This window comes from Grus americana, unplaced genomic scaffold (genome assembly GCF_028858705.1).
Source record: "Grus americana isolate bGruAme1 unplaced genomic scaffold, bGruAme1.mat scaffold_569, whole genome shotgun sequence".
NCBI classification, from domain to species: Eukaryota; Metazoa; Chordata; class Aves; order Gruiformes; family Gruidae; genus Grus; species Grus americana.
In genome coordinates, this window is record NW_026561806.1 from 1 (window position 1) to 22,301 (window position 22,301).

At 52.2% G+C, this 22,301-nt stretch overlaps 2 protein-coding genes across 8 annotated transcripts; one reads left to right on the forward strand and one right to left on the reverse strand.

Moving 5' to 3' along the window:
• The first annotated feature begins 3,654 nt into the window (after positions 1-3,654).
• Positions 3,655-12,240, forward strand: LOC129200851 (stearoyl-CoA desaturase-like). The gene is made up of 5 exons (XM_054812101.1): positions 3,655-3,786; positions 7,575-7,857; positions 9,398-9,465; positions 11,845-12,004; positions 12,106-12,240. The coding sequence occupies exons 1-5, from the start codon at positions 3,760-3,762 to the stop codon at positions 12,138-12,140; spliced, it is 573 nt and encodes a 190-aa protein (XP_054668076.1). The 5' UTR covers positions 3,655-3,759; the 3' UTR covers positions 12,141-12,240.
• Positions 3,764-22,301, reverse strand: LOC129200850 (uncharacterized). 7 transcript variants are annotated; one of them, XM_054812098.1, is made up of 5 exons: positions 21,796-22,285; positions 12,508-12,791; positions 8,325-8,389; positions 6,380-6,550; positions 3,764-4,101 (listed from the first exon to the last, which is right to left on the reverse strand). In XM_054812098.1, exons 1-5 carry the CDS (start codon positions 21,850-21,852, stop codon positions 3,983-3,985), a joined length of 696 nt encoding a protein of 231 aa, XP_054668073.1. In that variant the 5' UTR covers positions 21,853-22,285; the 3' UTR covers positions 3,764-3,982. The 7 variants fall into 7 exon arrangements, 3 of the variants coding, with proteins under 3 accessions (XP_054668073.1, XP_054668075.1, XP_054668074.1); XR_008575129.1 differs by lacking the exons at positions 3,764-4,101; positions 8,325-8,389 and adding an exon at positions 11,884-12,023 and having other exon boundaries at positions 4,262-6,550; positions 21,796-22,301; XR_008575130.1 differs by lacking the exons at positions 3,764-4,101; positions 8,325-8,389 and adding an exon at positions 11,884-12,023 and having other exon boundaries at positions 4,262-6,550; positions 12,603-12,791.

The following is a 22,301-nucleotide window of genomic DNA, read 5'->3' on the forward strand; positions in this document are numbered from 1 at the left end:
TGGCACAATGGACCAACAAAGCAAACCTCAGAGCTAAGGCGTCCCCAGTGCCAAGCAGAGCCAGACGGATACTCCACGTGCCTTTCCTATGCCACTCTTTCTACATCTACAGTTTGCTCTGCTTGCAGTAGCAGGATGTTATGAGCACGTGCTTCACTGTTGCCCCCAAACCCTTATCTGCAGAACTGCTATCTCACCAAGTTACTCTCCCAGTGTAGGTGTGGAGAGGTGACTCTTCTCGTCAAGCTAGAACTTTGTATTTGTCGAGTGAATTGCATCTTATTTATTGCAGTCTGTGCATCCCATTTGCCCAGACCTTATTGGAAGTCTAAGCAGTGCGACCTCCAACACATTTTCCCCTCCTCCTTGTCCCGTACAGTCTGCAGAAGTAGGAAGCTTCATCTGTCTTCCATCACATATAGCAGCAGGGAAACACGGAGATCCACACTGCGGGTATGGATCCCAACGCCGTTCCAGCAATCCTCAGACTGAAAGTGGGTGCTCTTAGCCCTGCTTCCCAAAACCTCTGCAACCATCCTCATCTAGGTAAAACTAGGAGGCTAAGAACAGCTGTGATAACATCACGTAACTCTATACCAAAAAGCCATACGACTCCGCTACTTTGTCCTTACCTTACTTCTTATGGACTCAGGGATAAAACGGCCCGACACGATAAAACACACCGAACGCCTGCTGTGTGAATGCGTGAATGTGTTCCCGTCCAGGAACGTAGCAGCTTGTAGCACTTCTCTCCTTCAGGGCTCCGAATGCCCTTTCCTTGGCCAGCCACGCACACTGCTGCAGCCCGTCACACGTCACACGTCACGGTGGGGAGGCACTCTGCTCAGGTGGGAATCCTGAACGATTTTCAGTTGTGAATGGACTTGGACAAAGGACACAAGTACCACCCCTGCTTTATAGATTAAAAAAATGCTGCTCACAAGACAGAGCTCTTCACCAGGATAAGCAAAGAGGGAGAGGAGGGAAAACAGGGCTGGCCTCTGGAGGAATACAAAGACAGCTCTCTGCTCTACTCCCAGCGCACGAGACGAAAGAGAGCATTCACTGTGGTATGGATGTAGGCAAAGTTGGGGGTGGCAGACAGGGAGAGGCACGCCCCATCTGTGGGGTTTTCCCTCGTGTGCCGCTGCTAAGTGTAGAGTAGGGAAGGGTGGGATGAGGGTCCAGCGAGTTCCCCCTCTGTCCCTCCTGCTCCTCATACTGGCAGCACCTATGCATTCGCAGGGCAGTCCCACCAGTTTCTCCCTATCAGGGTATGCCTGCTTCCCCCACCAGGAGTCCATTGGAAACCTCTCCAGAAGGAGAAGAAACATCGGGGATTCAGACATCAGCTCGGAATGGATATGTCTCCCTGCTCTCTGGATCCCAGGTTATTTTTAACTTTGGGAAAGTAACTTTTTAATTTTGGTTCTCTTAAGTGTTTGGCAGCCAGACCTGGTGTTAATTTTAGAGGATGAAAAGTCTAGCTGCCCTGTAAGTTCCCTCTTTGCCATGCTTCACGTCTGAGGAAAGAAACAGGTGGGAAAGGAAGGGGCTCTGGTGGGTCTGAGTATCTGCAAATCTGCAAACCTTGAATCCCCAGAAGCCTCATTTTCACCCACCAGTATCGTTTCCAGTTCTCCCCCTCATTCGCAGCACTGAGATTATTTTCCCCATGTGGCATAAACTGCAGATTATTTTTTTAAATCAACAAGTATTGCTTTTTTTTTTTTTTCTTGTTTATTTCCTTTCTGGTTTTCTTTTGGAAATAGCAGGAGTCTGATTTGCTTAGGGCAGTTTTTATCACAGTTTACAGTTCTTCCAACACTCACATAGAAAGTAGGTAGAATCTTTAATTAAAACATCCTTTCTCCTCAGTGTTCAGTAACCCTCGGTGTTGTTAACCAAGCATTTAACACAGAGTATTAAAAGTCCGACTCTGACTCATGTCAGCTTTCACCGTCTAGGAACATCTTCTGATGTGGGCTCTCTGTTTTAATACTGGGTCTCAGAAAGTAGCCAAGACTCAAGTTCCTAATGTAAAACTAAAACACAGACTTCTCTCAGACCTCTTCATCCATGGCAGCGAGATGAAAAAGGAAAGACGTCTTTATCCCCCTTTGCTGGACACCTCTAAATCCAGAGGACAACTGGGCTAGTGTTGTTTTGCATTGTCGCTTTTCCCTCCCAATAACTACAATGCAGCTCACTTTTGCCAGCTGCCACCGATTCAGCCCCGCTATGTCTGAGCCCAGGGACAGACTCTACAAGATCAAGATGTCTCTCGGTTGTCCCTCTGCACCTCGTGTGGTCAGCTCCATCGCTGCAGGATAGCTGCCTGGACAGCAGATGTGTCAGGGGGATGTGGACACACTTCAAAACGGCTTTTGACATCCCTGTTCCACTCCCAGAATGACTCATGTGTCAGCAGGGCCGGGGGCCGGGGGGCAGAGATTGAACACGGGGCACACCATGAGACAGGGAAGGAGCTGAAACAGGTCCTGGCCAGGGGGATGGCACTAGGGCACCCCAAGCCTTGCTGCCAAACAGCTGAGGGTGCCTGGCACGGTGACCACACGGTGGGGTTAGGAGATCTGCCTCCAGGCTCTGCCACCAGCGAGGTTTTATTTCTAAGGGCTCTCTTTTTCACTTTTAATGGTGGACATCTCCTTGGGACAGAGCTTGGATTTTCCTGTTGCTGGCATTACTGGCTGGCGAGAAGGTTGTTATGGAAAATAGCTGATAGCAAACTGAGCCGCTGCTTTTTCCTTCTGCTCTCTGCCCCAAAGGAACTGTGTTCTGGTGGGAAATGGCCAGGATTCATTTTAAAACATCAACAGCCAACGTTTTCCAGACTGTTGTTGCTTCCCGAGATAAACCGCACACAGATATACATGCCTATCCGGATATACAGTTGTGGGTGTGCTTTTCTTTGCAGAGAGGTATGATTTATATCTACATACATATATAATGCTCCCCATACAGATCCCCTGTACGGAGCAGATGTTTTACGCTGAAGTCCCTTCTTGCCCCGCCGCACTCCGCAGCCAGCTGGGGAAGGGGTTGGGGCTCCATCACCCCTCGGGCGCCTCCTCCTTCATCAGGGGCAGCCCCCGCGGCGGAGAAGGGGGACATGCGGAGGGCCGGCAGCACCCCCCGCGCAGGCCGCGCTGCGCTCCCCACGGCGGGCGCGGAACCGGGCGCGCAGGGTGCGCGCCGCGAGGAGCGAACAGCAGATTGCGGGCAGCCAATGGTGAGGGCAGGCCGAGGTGGCACCAAATTTCCTGCAGCCAATCGGCTCGCGAGGGGGAGGGGGAAAAAAAAAACCGAGGAAAGAAAAAAAAAAGAAAAAAAAAGGCAAGCAGGCATCATGAGAGAGCCTGGCCCTCGCCATCCTCCTCTTCCTCAGCATCCATCCATCCCTCCTTCCTTCCTTTCTCCCGCCCCCCGCCCCGCCTCCCCTCCCCGCCTCCCCTCCCCTCCCGGGCACGCCGAGAGCCGGGCCCCCGCCGCGACTCGCCGCGCTGACCCCGCGCATCCCAACCGCGGGCAGGGGGTCACCGGGAGGCCGGGGCGCAGAGAGCCCGGCCCCGCCAGCCGCCAAGCCAGCAGCCCCGCTTAAATACCTCCGCGCCCGCCTCCCTGAGCCGCACAGCTCGCCGGGCGAGGGGCCGACAAGAGCCAGCCTCCTCCCGCCACCGCCGCCGGGGACCTGCGCGCCCGCGTACCGCCGCCGAGGAGCAGAGACAGGGCGGCCCCATGCCTGCGCACTTGCTGCAGGAGGAGGTAAGCGGGGGGCAGCCGGTGGGCCCGGGGGTGCGGATGCTCTGTCTTGCCCTCGCCCCTTCACCTCCGCAGCTCCGGCAGTGGTGCGCTGCTGCTGTCTCGGGGAAGAAGGTCTGGGCATCCACGCGTGTCCGTGCACGCACACATCCACGTATGCACACGTATGTGTGCGCGCGTGTCCTCTCTGTGCCGCTTCTCAGCCGTGAGGCGAAGTCATTCGGTGCTCACTTGAGACATCACCCAAGCCTCGCGGGAAGACCGTGAATGAAGCGGGGATCGCCGCCGCTGGGATTATCTCCCCGCGGAGTCTCTGCCCTCGGATAGACCGAGCATAAAACACAGGTTTATCTTAAAAACATCCGCCTGAGCGTGCTGGTGAGGGCTGTTCAGGAAGGTCTTTTGTGCCAAGAGGTCGTGGGGGTTTTAGTAATGCTCAGGCTGTGATTTTTTTTTTTTTTTCCCTTCTCTTCCTCTTCTCTTATTTTTTTTTTTAAATAAGTAAAGGGCTTTCACTTGCCGCATTTTTAAGGCAAATGTTGCAGCAGGGAGCGTCTCTAGGACAGACGCAAGGTGAAAGCGGCCAGCTGCCCAGATGAAATGAATGACTGTGTCCGCATTGCCTGAGCCAAGCAAATGTGCAATGGGGAGACTGCCCATTTTTGGTAACAACCCGGCACCAGGAAGACAGGTAGAGTTGCTGGATCTTTACAGATTTGATTTTTTTATTTTTGCCCCTCCTGGCAGCCACCCTTTGCCTGAGGGGAGGCAGGGGCTTGATTCTGGTATTCCCGCTCCCGCCTTCTCATCCTTCCCCCTCCTGCCTATGCAGAGGAGTGGAGGTAAATCACAGCCCTGCTCTCTGGGCTGTGGCCAGCACGCAGGATCTCCCCCGGCCCTTTTGTGCAGGTGCCGTGACCTTCCAGGGATGCTGTGATGGAAAGCACTTTCCTCCTCTCCGCACCCGAAACGGATGCCAAGGGCAGCGTGCTCAGACCACGTTTCATGGTGTTGGCACGTATTTTGGGGCATATCCTGGAGGCTGGAAAGAATCCTGTCCCTGGGTCACGCTGGGCATATTCAAATATAGTGGACCCGAGATGGAGTGCCCTGGGGCCCCTAGGCTGAACCCAGCACCGGAGCCTTTGAGCTGCAGTTGGTTGTATAAGCTGGCTGGGTGCCAGGATCACCTATGGCGTGTTCAATGCTGGTGGGGGGTGGGGGGGTGGAGATGGGGGAGCACATCTGTTCTGCAGATGAGAGCTGCAAAGTCATTCAGAAATGAGGGAGAGCTGATGAAAATGATTTAGTTGGCCTCCTCCCCCTCTCAGCTCTAGACCCCAGATCAGTCCCCATCCCATTTTCCTCAGGGAGAGCCGCAGGAGCCACTAGGACCATAAGGGGATAAAAATCCGCTTTCTTTCCTCCTCATTTCCCCAGTCTCCAGCTAAATAGCTGCCCACTCGCCCTCCCTCTTCCCCCCAGGCTCCCCCTGCCAAGTCTGTAATGGTGGAGCTGTGTTTTACAGCTGCTTTATAGCCCTTTTGATTTCAGGTTAGTTTACATGTGAGAAATGACCGGTTCCATTATATCAGTGTAATTCCAGCAGCATAGGTCTGCTGGTAAAATTCCTCATGTGGCTCCTATGACTCTGGAAGAAGAGGGTTTTTTCCTCTCTGCTACTTCCTTTGCCCTCTCCCTCCTCCTCCTCCTCCTCCTCCTCTGCCCCTGTGTAACTTTGACAGTGACATAAGCTATCGCAGAGGAGGAAAACTGCAACTCCAAGCCCACACTCTTACTCTGGAAGCAGCATGTCCATATGGGGAGCGTTGCCCGTCTAATTATACCACCAGATCTCTGTTGGGAATTTTTCCTGCATAGACAAGTCTTAGGTCTTTTTGGTAGATTGTCTTCCAGCCAAGGAAGAAAATGGTGCCTTCCTGCCAAAATGCCAGATGAGAATATCTGACGCTTTGGAACGGGCAGGATTTTTCCTTGCCTAATCTCTGGATGAGAAGATGTTTCTCATGGCTGGTTGGTTTTTTTTTTTGGAGGGGGGGTATTGCCTCTAAATTCTCCAGCAGCTCAGAGTATCACAGCCTCTAAACATTAATTAGGCAAGCAGGCAGAGACAGCCTATAGCTGGGATGCAGTGGAGCCGCTCCCGAGCTCAGCAGCAGCTGCCTGGGTTCTGTGAAAGCAGCAGGCTGCTTCGTGTCCAGGTTTTTTCCTTCCTAACCTCTGATTCCAGAAGGAAAAACTTAGAGGGCTCCCCCTGTAGAGATCATTTTACTTCCCAAATGTGGGGAATCTGTCAGCTTTGCCAGCTCCTCCCCGTAGGAAGGTATGTCTGTAACCCTCTAGTTTCTACCCTTGGGAAAGGGAGGAGTTGGGGTGGCCACGTAAGCCGCCTGGCCTGATTTTAATGCCTCCCCCGGGAAACTAGGCCATGGCGGGACGGTGGTCTGTTATGAATCTGGGTGCCTGGGTGGGAAGCTGCTGCTAATTCAGGAGAGATTTCTATGGGGAAAGGAGGTTTCCCAGCTTGGCCATGCTCCCTCCCGCGGTCCCGGCTCTCCCGTTCCTGCTGGCTGACCTTTATTGCCCCTTCGCACGTGGAGGCGGCGGTGCGGGTAGCAGAGGGACGAGTCCTTCGGGCAGGTTCCCAGGAGGCGAGGGGATGGGGGCGGCGTGCCCTCCCGCCGCTGGCGTCCCACGTGCTTGGCACCCCCGGGGTCGAGCCCCGTTGGGCGCTTTGGGCTCGAGCCTGCCAAAGAGATGGAGATGGAAATCGGTGATTCAGGGTTCAGTGAGCGGTCTCATTAGGGTCAGTCCTGCCTGCTCCTTTCGTCATGCATGCCTGATCGGGCAGGCTGTCTGTCACTCAGCCGGGGCAAACAAGCGTGTGCAGAGGGAATGTGGTGTCGCAGTTACAGGAGGGCGCCGGGAGCCAGGCTGAGCCAACCTGCTGCTTAAAACTTCCTCTCTGCACGCTGGTGGCCTCGGCTCAGAGGATTGTCTTCCCGTGCCTCAGTTTGCCTGTGGGTGGAAAGCGGGAGAGGGATAAGAGGCTTAGCAGCAGCTATGGGATAGGACGTTTAACTGGAAGCACACTGCTCGACTGCTTCCGTCCACTATCTCCGAGCATGTCGGGGCTGCCACGTCCCAGCCTGGAAGGTGAGGCAAGGGGAGATGAGAAGGCACCCCAGAGGAATCTCCCTGTGGCTCTTGCTGACATTGCTGACCTAGGGATTGGGCGGACACAGAGAGGCAGGATATCTGGAGCAGCCCAATGATTTATAATAAAACCGTGTTTCAGACCATATTCCTCTCCCACCTCTTTGTTCATTCACAAGATTTCCTTTATTGTTGTCTGCTTATGCGCAAGCCCAGACCGCAAGCCCACCTAAAAACGCCCACTAATAAAACTGAAGGAAAACAAAAATCCTTGCAGCCTGCAAAGGATTTCACCAAAGCCACTGGTGGAAAAAAGACTGGCTTTCAAGTCTTTTGCTTTACTTTCTGCACGCTGTCCATCATTCCCCTCCTCTCCTCAGAGAGATCAGGCCCCCTCCCTCTCAGGCCATGACTCCATGGGGCCAGAGCGGGCTCTTCTTGGTGCCAGGGGCTCAGCTGAAAGAACGGAGCCTGCCAGGGAAACTGCAGGCTACGAGTTTTGGTACTGCCGGCCTAGCTGTTCGTGTTTCTATTCCCTGCATTGGTAACCACCAACTTCTTGTTTTGTTTTCCCTTTTTCCTTTCTTGAAAATCTCCGTTGCCACCTCTCGAAGGAGTTCTCCTCCGCTTCCAGCACCACCGTCGGCACCGTCACCTCCCGGGTGACCAGGAATGGAGATGCCGTCACGGAGAAGGACTTCCTCAATCACGAGGAGCTGGCAGGAGACCGGGGCATGATAGACGATATCTTTGATGAGACCTACCGGGAGAAAGAGGGCCCCAAGCCCCCCATGCGATACGTCTGGAGGAATATCATCCTCATGAGCCTGCTGCATCTAGGGGCCGTATTCGGGTTGATGCTGATACCTTCTGCAAAGATCCAGACGCTGGCATGGGGTAAGCACCTTCCTCCATTTGTTTCTTGGCATCTGCAAGCCCCTTATGGGTCGAGGTGGTATTTTTGTTTTCCTCCAGGCCCACACACTCGGGGAGGAGAAAGAAGGAAGTAGAAGCCTTCTGTTAGAAGCAGCTACTCAGCCAGCTTTGCAGCAAGCTGTGGGAGGGCTTGCTAGTGTCTCTTGTAAGGTCATGCATGAGAGGGAACGATTTGGCAGGGGACTGCTTGGCTGCTTAGAGAGCAAACTTGATTCACAGGCATCAGGCTTGGAAGTAGCCCGCACCCGAATGCACGGCCACTTCTAGGGTGAAGCATAGAAAATGTTTGATGGAGTACTGACAGTCCCAGAAAGTTAGGGAGAAAGATGCTAGCAAGAGCACTTTAAGGGGCGGCTGGGGAGGCAAGGTACAGGGCATCGTTCGGCACGAGGCTGCTGCCCGGAGACAAGAGCCATTCCTGTTCTTACCAAGGGAGGGTAAATCACGCAGAGCCTCCACGGGTGTGAGGGAAAAGAGGCAAAATCCGGTTGTGCTGAAGATAAAAGTCAAGAGTTAAGTTGGAAGCTCAGGTCTTGTATTATTCTTACGAAAGCACAGATTAGCCCCCATCCTCCCGGAACTAAGCCTGACAACTTTCAAGAAATAAATAAGCAGCTCTCCAGGCAGCAAATTCCAGTGGAAAGCACATCCCAGCAGAAGGTAGCTAGGCGAAGCTCCCCTTTCTCAGAGACCTTGTCCTGGGTAGGAACCAAACTTCTCCTTTGACTGCTTGAAAGGCAGCTGGGCGCAGGGCCCACGCTGCAGGGGAGCCTTGCTTTCCACGAGCCTTTGTGTGGACCCCTGGAAGAGTCAAGAAGCCAAACGGCTCCCAGTGGGGAGGTCGAGAGATTGCATCCAGCCCCTGCCTTCCTGTAAAACAGCATCCTGAAACAAAAAGCCACAGTCTAGTTTGAGACCTGCTGGCATGGCTTTTGGTTTCAGCGGTGGTCCTGCAAAGAGCTCAGCGGGGAGCAGGGTCCTGGCCAGCCCAGCTGTGGACAGGCCCTGGAGCTAGTCACCTGGTCTGTCATGCTCTCAAAGTCCGTCCTCCCGATGGCTGCAAGCAGTGAGCATCACAGCTGGACCGGGAAGGAGATGGCTCCCTGGACAGCCAGGCTGACTCTTTTAAAACCTCCTGGACCATCTCACAGGCAGAGGCCGGGGGGAGGAGCATCACTGGAGGCTACAGGACTCGGTCAGAGGCTGGCTACAGCATCTGCAAAAGCAGAGGCGCCGACACCTTCCCTGTGCAGCCAGCACGGCCTTTTGGGGTGTGGGGGGCATTATGAAAGAAGACTTTGCTGGGCCTTTCCCTTGTGAAAACCTGACAGGCTGTGCTTTTAGCTGGGGTGGCAGCACTGGGCAGAACGTGCAGCCTCAGCATGACCTTGGAGGAGCGTTTCAGGGCTCTCGGTCCTGCTCTGTGTGTCCCATCCCTGGGCTCCCAGCTGGAGGCCAGGCTAGGAAGCTGCTGGCTTCTCTCTCTCTCTCTCTCTCTCAGCTGACAGCCTGGGTCCTCCAAGCCCAGCCAGATGTTCTCAGGGCATTGGGGCAAGGAGGAGGGAAAAGGTGAGTCGAGTTTACTGGTTTCATGTCAAGCTGTTGAGATGCACCGTGATTTCCAAATCCATCCAACCCTTCTCCCTTGAGCTCCGCTGAGACACTTAAGTGGGCTCGAGCATCTTGATCTAGAAGGTTAATGCTGCTTTGCATTCTGCTAAGCCCCACCTTACCGCAAAATGGTCTCTGAGGCAGTGTCTCTGCAACCGCGTGCCTGTTCGGGAGGTCTGTATGGCATCCCATGGCACCTCCTGGGAATCTGCCTGGCTTTTTACCTGATGCCAGTCCCTCCTGCTCCCCTCCCTCAGTCGACTCTGAGGTGAAGTGCCAGTTGCTCTCCTGCCACTGTGAGGCACTATGAGATTCCTTGGTGGCTTCTGGAATGACAGCTGCTCAGGGAATGGGAGAAGGACACAAAGTTTGGGGGGACTGCACTGTTCTGGACTGGCTGCAGATCCATCCTGCCTTACCAAAGCTGGAGTAGCTCCACAGAGCTCCCTGTCCTGCATCCCTGGCACTTGTGCTGGGAAAGGAGCACCCTTCCCTGCACCCTGCAGCCAAGTCAGAGCTTTCCCCTGTAGTCCATTCTCCTCCAGTGCTGGCTGGAGCTGGGATACTCTGATCCTCCACAGATCTGGCTTCCCAGCAAGGCTCCTTGCTCCTTCCTGCATTGCCCTTTTCTCAGGTCATACTTTTCTTTAGCACATACAAGGCATCTGTGGCTGTCATCTCACTGACTTGCTGTTATTTTCCCAGCACGCCCTGGTATCAAGGAGAGGACTACGCTTCCCATTTTGCACACAAGGATAGAGCAGCAGAAACTTAGGTTGCTCCCGGCAATACACCATGGGTTTATGGCAGAGCAGCTCTCCCAGTGGTAGTTCTGGAGCTGCTGGGGTTTTTGCTTGTTTCTTTCTTTGTTTTTCAGATCATTCCTTCCTTAGGCTGTGGTACATAAGATACAAGATTAACATGGCCCCAGATGTTCTCTGCTGTGATACTACAGGCAGCTGTGGTGCCTGGTAGCTGCTCTACCTTCTATATTTTATTATACGGAGCAATCCCCTGCTTATACCCTCTTCATCCAGGCCACCGTCCCCTTGATGTTCCTGTCCCTCTGAAACCAGTTGTATTGGATGATCTTGGAGGAGCTTTTCTGCTTCCCTGTGAGATGCCGATTCCCTGGCTATGCAGTGATCATTGTACCGTTTGTGGGGATGAACCTTCTGAATCATTAGGGTGCTGCATTCTTCTGTTTTCCACCCAGCTTTTCAATCTTCTTGTCCATGTCCTGTCACTGTCACAACAACTCTTAGTGGTATGGCTGATGGAGCCAATCGTCCCCAAGTAGAGTTTGGATTTCTGTGAGCCTGGGTGCCATGTATGCACAGACTGAGAATCAGCTCCTTTCCCACAGAAAATGTCTGCTCCTTAGATAAATTACAGCTGCTGCATATGGGCAAGAGGCAAGGCAGCACGGGATTATCCTTAGAGAGTTGTGGCCGTTTGTAGAGACCTGGCACGCAGCTCCAAGAGAAGTCAACGTAAGCTGCTGAGGTTCAAGGGCTCTGGATGAAGGCTGGGACTGTTCTATGCCAGGGCACTCGAAAGCAGTGGGTACTCTTCCAAATTTTTAACAAACGCTTTCAGGCAAGGCTACCCGACAGCAAGTACTGGGTTGTCTGGTTTCTGGGCCTGTCAGTGTCCCCACCACGTCTCTTTTGTGATTCCTTGCGCTTGCTGATAGGTCTTCCTTGCTGGTGTCATCTTTTCCCAAAGGGGATATCCAGAGCCAAATTCTGAGAATTGCCTCCGTGAAAGAGATACGGATGAGCTTCCTTCTTGCAAAGCTTAAATACCACAGTCCTCAGCCAGAGTCATCTTCCTGCAGGCCTCTGCCATAAACTGCTTGTCACCCCTTGGAAGTCTACCTCAGCTACTGAGGTGTGCACTGTAGGTATAAAGTTGCCCAGAGGTTTTATGAAATGTGGTTTGCAGGGTATAGGTGGCTACGTTCAAGGGAGAGTGGTGGTGAGTCACGCTCCTGCCGCTAGCAGGAAGTGTCTGGGGACATCCAGGAGCGGGTTTCGTTGTTATTGCAGTGTCTGAGGCCAGGAGGCTCTGCAAATCAGAGTCCTACGTTAGGTGCTTTTTCAAGGTTTGCTCTTCTGGATGAATCCGTGCAGATAGTGACTGATTTAAAATGAGTCTTAAAATCTAAAACCAACGGGGAACTGGTCACGAGCTGGTTCATAACTTTCAAGTCAGCGCCATGGCGCTGGGTGAGACCTTCACGGTGTCCAGCATCAGTACTTTCCTGTCAGTAAGGCCAAAAGGAGATCTGAACCAAACGCCCTGCTCCAGCATCCCTCCCTTCTCCTCTTCCAGGCTGACTGTCCATCTGAAGGAGCAGAAGAAAGTACTCACGAAGATTTACCGCTCCCCGTTGGCCCCAGGATAGCATTCAAGCCTGGCTTCATAATGCCACTGGAGGAAGGAAGGAGTTCTTTCCAAATGGAGGACTGCTCACATGCAGCTCATAGTAGAGGTAAGGTGTGAACAAAATGCTGTTGAAAGCAAAACTTAGAGATTATTAAAAACTTCTCCTTAAATCAGAAATCAATAAGCATTTTTTCTTTCTTGTCCCAGGCTGCCAGTCAGAACAGAACCAGAGCTGGGCATAAAAAGCAATCTACAAAAGAAATTAAGTGTCTTCCCTGCTGAGCTGGGTCTTGACAAGAAGAAACAACTGCTCGTTTCCTCCGACTGCAGCTGGAACCATAGTTAAGGGAACCCTCAGCTCTTCTGGCAGAAGTGTTCACACAGGTTTGGTCCTAATTTGCTCAGATCAAGAACTGAAACTGCTCCAGCTATATCCTGGCTATTTTGCCTAAAGGCAAATGAGAACGCGCTCACACGAACTGCACACTGGCAGGAGGGTAGTCGTTTCTTTACCAGCACAGCTGGATGGGGAAGGTGACAGTGAGGTCACTGATTCACAGCAGCAGATTCATTCCTACCCTCCAGTATTTTATTTAGGCAAGAACTTACTAAACATTATGAAGGATCCTCTTTTCCACAGTTTTCTGTTTACATAGGAATCCACTGGACTGCTTAACGGAGTACTGGATGTTATGGAAACTCACAACAGAGCCCCGAGGGGATCGGAGGGACTCTCGTGTCGGAAGAGAACGGTGGAAATTGCCTGGTCCTTCCTCTTCTCCAACAGAAATAACGCTGTGATCAAATGTGTCTGCCGTCATGTCCTTGTTACACAGGTCAAGCTCCACTGCATGGAGGTTCTTGAGGTCACTGTTGTTTTCAGCAGTTCCCATCTGTTGAGACAAAGAACGCAAAAAAAAAAACCAAGCAGGGATGGCAACACGCGAGCAAAGATTTCCGCACAAAGCGTCTGGGAAAAGCAAGTGTCACGCACACCACACCAGTCCTTACATGTGCCACATTTCCAAAAGGATGGACATCCACACTGGAAGACATCCAGTAGTCCCCAAAGGCACGGAAACCCACAGATTTAGAACAATACACATAAAGCCTTTAAGAATGAGACATGCGTGTTCTTGAAGCGATGCCAGCTCAAAGAACATCTGAGGAGCTAAAACCCAAGTCCATCTGTGATGGTCACCATCTTGCTCAACACGGTGGGGACTACAAACGCAAGCTGCTACCACTTAAGCTAAAGGGACTCAAGCTCCCCTCCCTGAGGTGTAACGTGCTTACCCCCCCTCACACCCACACAAAGCCAGCAGAGAAAACCTATTAATGAATCTGCACAAAGAACCACAGGAAGAAAAACAGTTGCGCTTATGAAAATGAAGGCCAGTCACATGCACCTTGCTTGCTGGCCTAAGTTTGTTTCAGAGACACCAATGTCATTACAAGTACACATGTTGCTTATCAGGTTTCAGTCACACCAGGATCAAGATACTTCACAACTACAAATAGGAAGAGAGGTGTCTGCAGGCACCGTTTACCCTGAAGAACAGCAGGAGTTCCCCCTCCCACAGGGAGGGGTCTGGGACATCCCACAGTAAGGAAGAACATGGCACAAACTGGTACATTAAGGAAAATTAAATATGGTATCTATTTGTAATCACAAAGTTAGAACCAGGTTCAAGCAGATAAGCTGCCTCTGTAGCTCAAGGTGGGAGCACCTGAAAGGCAGGACATGTGAACAGCAAAGGGAAGGACCTGTTCTCCCTGGCCACCCATCAGAGCCTACATAGGAGGAAATAGATGGGTATAACCATTAATATTGATTCACTTATTAGTCACAGCAGCAGAGCTCTTTTGCCAAGAGGCTGCTTCCCTTTCTGTTGCTGTAACTGATGGGAGACCAAGTTTGGATCCCTTCACTCATTTTAAAAAGAAAAAAAAAAAAAAAAAAAAGAAAAGTTTAAAGTTCTTGCCTTGACATTGCATGCGAAGAACTTGGAAACCCTGCAGTCCTCAAGTTCTGCAGCCTGTGCAAGGCCTGGGCATTACTTGTTCCCTGCCTTTCAGCCAGGTGCCCTCGGCAGCTGTAAACCTTCCCATCCCCTTTCCAGGGAAGCACAGCAAGGAAGAGAGGAATTACTACATGCCCCTTCCAGAACTGGAATGTGACAGGTTAGACTAAGACAAGTTGGTCTGATCATTTACTGCCCTTCTAGCTGCTGGCATGAAGGTGTTTGCTGGAAACCTAAAAATGAACTGTGATGTTGCAGAAAGCCGAGGTGGTCACCACTCTAACTGAGGCTAACTGGGAGGAGCAAGGAGACCACAAAGACATCCATTGCTGGTTACTTGAGTTTTGTGGGAACATAGGTGTATCCCACCAATCACCTTCTTCCCACCAGGGCTGAGAGGGTGATAACGAGCCACACCAACAACACCCACCACTGCAGAAGTAGTGGATTTCTCGGGGAGGGGGGGGGGAGAGAGAGAGAGAGAGATGCTCATCCTTTTAAGAAACGGGAACTTTAAGAGCCAGATTTAAAGAAACAGGAATTGCCCTTTCCTCTCTGCCCCTTCCTATCACTTAAAAGCTCAAGCAGTTGCAGTAGATTTTTTTCTTGTATAAGTAAAATAAAAGCTGTAGGGAGAAGGAAGGCTTGTTCAGCTTGGACGCATCCCGAACTCTAAGGCTGGCCACCCCTGGGAAAGCCTTGCTTATGGGAAGCAAGAAAGGATACGCTGGTTACATCAGCGAGAGAAGGCTTGTAATACTGGAAGGTTGCACGACAGATCAGAAGGGGAAAAAAAACCAACCCCAACCCACCAGGATGACAGCGACACCAGGGGCAAACACCTGGTTAGACTTTTGAACATTTGATCAGCTTGCATACCTCACATCTGCTCTGGATAGGTTCTGTAGTTCATTTCACCATAAACCCTTTTATACAGGTTTTTGCAGAGTTACTGATTGGCACTGGCAGGCTAAAGCACTGCTGCAGGTACGTGCAAGGATGAGAGGAAGATGACACAAGCTTAGCAGAGGCTACAGGCAGGGCCAGGCAGCAGCAGCACCTCACAAGCAGTGCCCCCCAGGCCCCCACGCACCGGTTCCCATACTAAGCCGGAGCCGCGCACCGACCCGGCCGACCGAGCCCCGCTTTCCTCCCCAAGCCCCCGCCCGCCAGCGGGGCGGCCCCGCGCCCCGATCCAGCCGCGCCGGGAGCGCTGCCCGCCGGAGGGCTCCGCCGCGCCGTACCCCGCCCCGGGCCCGCGCCGTTACCTCCCGGCTACCGCGGCGCTCCGGGCGGCAGCAGCGGCGAGGCTCTGGCGACGCCGCTGCCTCGGCGGCGTTTTATAACCGGGTCCGGGCGGCGGGTTACATAAACCGGCGGCGGGGAGTGCCCGGCGCTGTCACGCAGACCCCGCCGGGAGGCGGGCGAAGGCAGCGGCGGTGGCGATGGAGCCCCGCCCCGCCCCGCTCCGCCAGGCCCGGCCCGCGGCTGCGCGACCCCCGCGGCGGTGCCGCCGTTCAGTCGGGCCGCCCCCGGCTGCGTGGGCCGCGCTGGAGGAGCCGGTTCCCCCGTCCGGCGGCGCTGGGTCCGGGGTGGCGGCGCGGCGGAGCCCCCGTACGCCGGGATGCCCAGGGCTGCCCCGCTGCTTCCCCGCCCTCCTGGGGAGGGGCGGGAGGTGGGGGGAAGCAACCTTGTTCTCGCCCACCGAAGGGGGGGAACGGGCATCGGACGGGGGATGCCCTGTAAATTGCTCAAGGCCCCTGCGCCCCCGAGGGCTGCAGCTGCGGGGTGGGAGGCAGCATCTACACTCTCTCCTGCTCTCCCACCTTCTGGAAAGGTCATCACTCTCGGGGATGGTTCCAGTCCAGCTGGGTCGGGTGGAGCCAGAGGCATCCTGTGAGGCACTCCGAGGGTGATAAAGCCCCACTGATCTCCCACCTTCAGAGGCAGTGTGCTCCTCAGGTGTTTCCCCGCTGGGTCCAAGGGTTACCCGTTGTCCATGGGCTGCCTCTCTGTGTTCCCAGCTAGGAGAATGGGTGAAAGCAGGAAGATTGGATTTCCTTCAGTTTGCTGTCAAGGTTTCTCCTCAGCCTCCTGTTCCCAAGCACTATTGTCTTTATCAATAAGCTTGCTCTCCCTAGACTCCTTGGTGTTGTGAATGCAGGAAGGGCTCGCTTTTATGGTTTATAAATGGGGTTTATATAAGTGCTGTCAAGTCACCATATTAATTGCCTCCGGTTTGACTACCCTCTGCAGTTCTGTACAGCATTGCTTTTTCCTAACACCACCTCTTGCTAGATCAATTTAAGTCGCAGCTAAACCAAAGCACACCTCCAGCTACCCAACCAATAGCAGTAATAAAAACTCCAAAGGTTCGCCTGTCCTCTTCCCAACATCTGCCTCCCTCCAGGCACACTGCTGCACTAGACAGGAGACACTCCCACCCCATGCAGCTGCATTGCTCCACAGGGCTGACAGGAGTCCAGAGCAGGTGGGATTAGGGGGTGTTGAAATAGCCTTAGAGATCTGTCAGGAGAGCAAGTTTTGCCATAGGCACATCCAAGGAGCAGGCTTGCTGAATAAGGATGTTATCTTCAGTCACTCTGTGGCTCAGAAGAGGACTTGAGTTCATGTTTCATTTGGGGTTTAACTTCCTTTTTTGAGGAAAAACTGCCTACATCGAAGACTTTTGCCCTAGTGTTTCCCCAAGCATGCCCATCTCTGTCTCCAAGCGTATTTCAAACCTGAATACTCACTACCCCTCAGTGTGCTGCAGTGACAACCCTCTCATCATGTGCCTGGGACAGTGAGGAAAAAAAACCAAAACCATCTGTGTGCTTGGGAGCAGAGGTGAGCATTTTCTGAGTCATGAACTTGCTGCTCCACATAGTGCCTGCACAGCGGTGCAGGAGAAACACTCACTAAAGGAGCACAATTAAAGGTGCCGGTTACTCTTGGCAGTCAGTTTCAGTTGCTCACTGCTCCTCAGACAGAGGCGATGGATGCCTTCATGCTGGCAATTTTGGGAAACAGTGCCGCTCCTCCCACACTTCAGGGAATGGAAAACCACTTCTCGGCCCCCTGTGCCTAAGCACATCCCGATGGCATAGAAATAGAGAGAGACCTGAAACATGGGGAGGAACTGCACCTGCCAACTAGAGCATCTGGCTGGAGCCTCGGGCCCATTCTTGAAGCAACAGTCTTCTGGGCTTCTTCAATGTTGCCTTTTGATCCTCAGCCTGTTCCATCTCCTACCCCAGCTGGGAGTACTTTTCAACTGTATCATTTTACTGATCCGGTTGATCTAGCTCATACTGTTGCTGAGGAAGATTGCTGCCAGTACGTGGGCAGAAAACAGTGGCCAGGGGTGTGTTTTTTAAGGCTCCGGATACTCGTAACAAGCCTGAGGAGAGCCCGATGTTACGCACGGTACTTTCCTCTCACGGCACTGCTCGGTAGTCGGTGGGTGCCAGCACTGCTTTCTGCTGCAGCTCTACAGAGAGGGGCATTTGCCTTGTAAACTGTCAGCCTTTGCTTCTGACGAAGGGATGTGGTCATCACAGAAAGACAACAAAGGCATTAGCCCAGCGTAAAGCTCTAGCAAGCACCAAGCTACAAAGTTCTGTTGCTTTTACCGAGCGACATCCAACAAATAACGCTACAGGCCTTGCCTTGGTACACTGTGATAGCAAGGCAAGAGCAACCTGGGTCCTGTTTCAGATCTCATGCAGGTTTTAGCGCAGGTTTGGTGTCTTTGCTCTTGCTCCTGAGCCCCTGCTGCCTTGAGCCTCTCTCTGTCTACTGCTACAGCATCGCAGAGCAGGAGAGACCGTGATACTGTCCTGGGCATTGGGGAAGGGACCTTGCAGAAAGCCCAGCTTCGAGGAGTCCCACTGAAAAGCACCATTCTCATTTGCAGCCGATGTGAACATTGCTCCTGTCCTATGGGTTCTGCTCACGCTCGACACGTCCTGCATGTGCCCCAGCACACAGAGTGGATAAGAAGTTACTGAGAACTAGGAGTTCCCCTCTCTGCTGAAGGTCCTGGTCTCTTCTTCCCATCTTCCTGCAGCCTGAGCCACGGCATCACAAAAAACACCTGTTTGAAGGGGGTGCTGAGGGTTCCCCCTAGTCCAGCTTGCCACATGAGCCAAGACTTGCCACCCCTTGATCAAGTCAGATATGGCTTTGTCTAGCAGAATCACTGGACACAAAATTTTCAGATCTGTTTTTCCACTGCTTGCTTTAGGATGCTGCTTCCATTGCCCTGAGGATCCAGGTGGTTTTTTAATCCTGCCTAATGCTGAGTTTCATAAAGCTCGTAAAATATTTCAGGGACTTGAGCCAGCAAGAGAGTGCATGAGAAATATGTGCAGGAGGAACTGCCTGCTGATGAGTACTATTGCCTTCTCTACCGAATGCAGCAAGAAGCAGATTCCAATGCTCTCTGTACAAAAGCAGCCCAGAGATCAATGCAGAAGACAGCAGTATCAGACAAGGTGCACGAGAGATATTTCCTAGCTCTTCTTTTCCAAAAGCTCCAGTGATCTCTTCTAAGAGACACACCCTGTAGAGACGTGTACACATGTGCTAAATCTGCTGCATCTACAAATTCACCACCCTAGGCACCAAAAAAAACCAAAAGAAAAAAAACCCTCCCATCTTGCCTTTTCCACCAGTGCTGACTGGCCTCCCTTACTTGGTTCAAGTGCTGCTTGCCTTGGGGAAGTTGGCTTTGCCAGACTTGCAGCTTCTGTAGAAGAAATCTGACTTTGTCAAGTTTTGTTAATCATTTAGTCCATTATCTGAATCCATAGTAGCACTAAATCCTTAACCGGTTAAAGATAAGAAAGGATTCAAGCAAATCTGAGAGTAAAGGAAATCAATATTTAACTAGTGCACTACACTGAGATATTGCGGGCTCGACTCTGACAGAAATCACAAATAGCTAAACTACAGGATCAGTAGAACTACACACGGGTGTTATGTGGGTAAAGCAAGTAATCAGACAAGGATTTAATATCTGTACTCCAAAGTATCTAGCACATCTAAACCACTGTTGCAGTTCTTCAGAAGTCAGAAAGCTAACATCACAAATGTGCTCAGGTATTTACAGCTCCAAGTAGCTGCTGTTAAGGAACGTTACAGGAAACCTAGGACTACCATAAGATATACAATAAGAATAGAGAGACGCTCCTTTCCTCACAGTCTACATAGACTGTGAAGATAGGGAGATAACGCAGGCAGAGGGAGCAGAAAGCAAGCTGGGAACAGAGCGCTAGACCAGGGATACATCTTAGGCAGGCTGTACAGCAGCTGTTAGGGAGGTAAGCTTTGGGACCCTGCTGGGATGGGAGGGAGGGAGGAAGGGAGGAAGGGAGGCCCCATGTCCTCTCTAGCAAAGCAGATCTGGAAAGACAGCAGTCGTGACTGCCCCATGTTCTCACACCTTTAGGCCAAAGCCTGGGACTGCAAACTAAGCAGCAGCACCAAGCTAAGCTGGGGCAGCAACACAAGTTCCCCAGTGCAAGATTCTCCCACGCTCAGCCCAAGCTCCTGGACGGAGGACTCCCTCCAGTACGGTTTGCATTGCTATTGGCAAGTCGGGAATGGGCACTCCGTCATTCCGCTTCCCTTTTGAGGCCCTCAGAGCCCGCAGGAGGTCAACAGGATTAAAGTATGTTTCATCTGTCCCAACTCAGCTCTCCAGAGGTCAGCTCCCTCGCTAGACGTGAATGTTGACATACACCATGTTATGTAGACATTTCACCTCCCTCCTCAGGAGCAAAGTCCAGGCTGCCCCACCAGCCATTCCTAAAACCTGTTTAACTTTTATCCACTTCCAAGGCCTGAGCTGCCGCCATCAGCATTTGCGGTGGCAGCCCAGAACAGATACAGAATTTTGTGCAGTAGGCGCTCTACACCCAGAGTCGCAGTGTCCTTCCCCAAAGGGACACTGCACAACAGCCGAACGAGAGATAGCCTGACAGTAAACAGCTTGTATTCTGGAGGAGAGAGAAGAAACTAGCTCTATCTCATCCATAACTTCCCCCTTCCTTTTTGCGTTCCAGGTGCCTAACAGTGCTACATGACCTTGACAGAGAACTACCGCGCCATGTCCTTCTAACACAGGGCAGAGCACCCCGTTAGGTGGAAGAAAAAGGCAAAGCGCAAAGGTTCAGAAATCTCAGCTCTTCCCTACTCTGATGTAGGCTGAGGGAAAATCTCATTCACCAATGGGGAAAGTGAGGCAGAAAGACAGGGAATCACTAGGTAGCAAGTGCTATCAAAGAGAACCCAAAGCAGTAGGCCAGACTAGAAGTTTGACTTAAAGATGAAAGCAGTAACATAGATGAAGGGAAGAACAAAAAGAAGGAAGCACTTGGTTGCACAGCTCACCCAGGAATGCCACAGCAAAAAGCTCCATACTCCTAAGCTGCTTATGCCAGAGCTCCTTGTATTCACCTTCCAGCTTGCCCAACTGGTTATGCTCCACAGGTCCCAGGTGCATCTCAACAGTTAGCTGTTTCTCTCAGTAGAGCCACTGCCTGGTGCTGGTCTTGGCCAGGGCATCTCAATTTTTTTGACAGTGCTGCTCTGCTCCTCTCCAGGCCTGTTTTTTCTCTCCTTGTTTGGAAACTGCCATGTAAGTGGAGATGACTCGTGCATGCAAAAGGGGCAGAAGTTGTCCACAACTGCCCAGGAACCACTGAAGGGCAGGTGGGTGTCCTAGGGCAGGAGACACTTGGCACTAATTCGGGAAAGCCTGGGGAGGGGGGGTGGGGTGGGGTGGGGTGGGGGGTGTGTGTGTGTAGAGAATCATAACAGAAAAGCTAAGATAGGTCTGAATGGAGAGTAAATGAGAGTCTGGGTGCGGAACACCAGGAGTGGCAGGTGTCAGTGGCACTGAGCTTAGCAGCTCACCAGGTCATCAACACAGCTAGGGGTAACTTTTGCAGGCTCTCAGACTGGGAAAGAAAGGGCAATGAGTAAATCTTAATGACTCACAGAGGAGGGACAGGATAAGAAACCAAACACTTGTCATCCTCTGAAGGGTCTGAAAAGGCACGCGTGAAAACAAGCCATGGGCACCGGGCTAAGAACGCAGGAAGAAAGACACATTGGTGAGAAAACTGTAATTTCCTGAAAAAGAGTTTACTGCTTTTTCTTCCCCTGTTTTTACAGCATTAGGACTTTATGCCTTCTATAAGAAGCTGTTCAACAAACACCTTTGCCCAGGGCTGTTTCCTTACAGCAGACCTAACTCGCTCCAAGCTTTCTGATTGCCTCTGAATAAACCTACATAACGTTTCATTCCCCTTTGTCTTTTAAACTGGAAACTAGCACCTCTTTCTTTCAGCTGTCTTCAAGCAAAACTTTGTTTGATACGTTCCTGTTATCGTCTGCATTTCAGGCCTGACAATGCTAGGTTTTCTCTGGTGGATATTTATGTCCGCTCCTCATTTACTGTAACACAGGGGCCAGCACGACTCCATCTAGAAAATGCACACAAAGACAGAATAGTCTCATCACCAGAGCAATGGCTCCTGTGGATTCAGGACACCTAAGCTCTGCCAACGGATTCATTGCATGACCATGAGCACACCGCTAAGGCTGGCTGTACCTCCTGCCTTGTAGCAAAGGTAACAGGACAGACCCTGGAGCTCCAGCAAGGCACACGGAATGAGGATGCTCCTTCCACGTCAGCCAAAGATGATCTCTGAAGTAATGCTCATCTGTGTTGAGCAGGTTCCTGGGCTACACAGATACTATGGGGTTTCTACTTTCTGCATCCCCACGCTCACACCACCCCCATACCCCTGTTCTTCCCAAGGGCTAGTAAATCCTTCCTAGCGAGATATCGGAGCTTTACCTCAAATGCCTCTGAAGATGTAGAAACAGCGCTTGAGAAAAGGACTTGTCTTCCCATCCACAGCTTTGCTCTGCTTTTCCTGGTAGGGCAGCAGATCCCTCACCTCTTCAAAGTTCTCATAGGGATTCTCCAGGATGGACTTGGGGTTGTAGATGGCTCAAATCTTCAAGGAGGTAGAGGGAGAGCCATTGTAAACAGGATTATCCCAAGCTTTCTTCCCCACTGCCTCCAGTTCATGCTCCTCTGAGGCTTGAAAGTGCGCCTCAGCAGCTTGTCCACCTCAGCAACCCAGGAAGGGGCCACACATGCTCTCTCCATTTTATTCCAGCTCAGCTGGTGACACCTATCAAGGGGGTGGCACTACCCGTTGTTAGGAACCCCCGACAGCCCTATTATTCCAGCAGCCCTGGGAACACCAACAAGCCCAAGAGACCTTCGTTTGCTTTGCAAGGGAGGTAACAGACCCAGACACCGCCTGGAAGAGGAGGCTGCTAGGAGACAGTTCC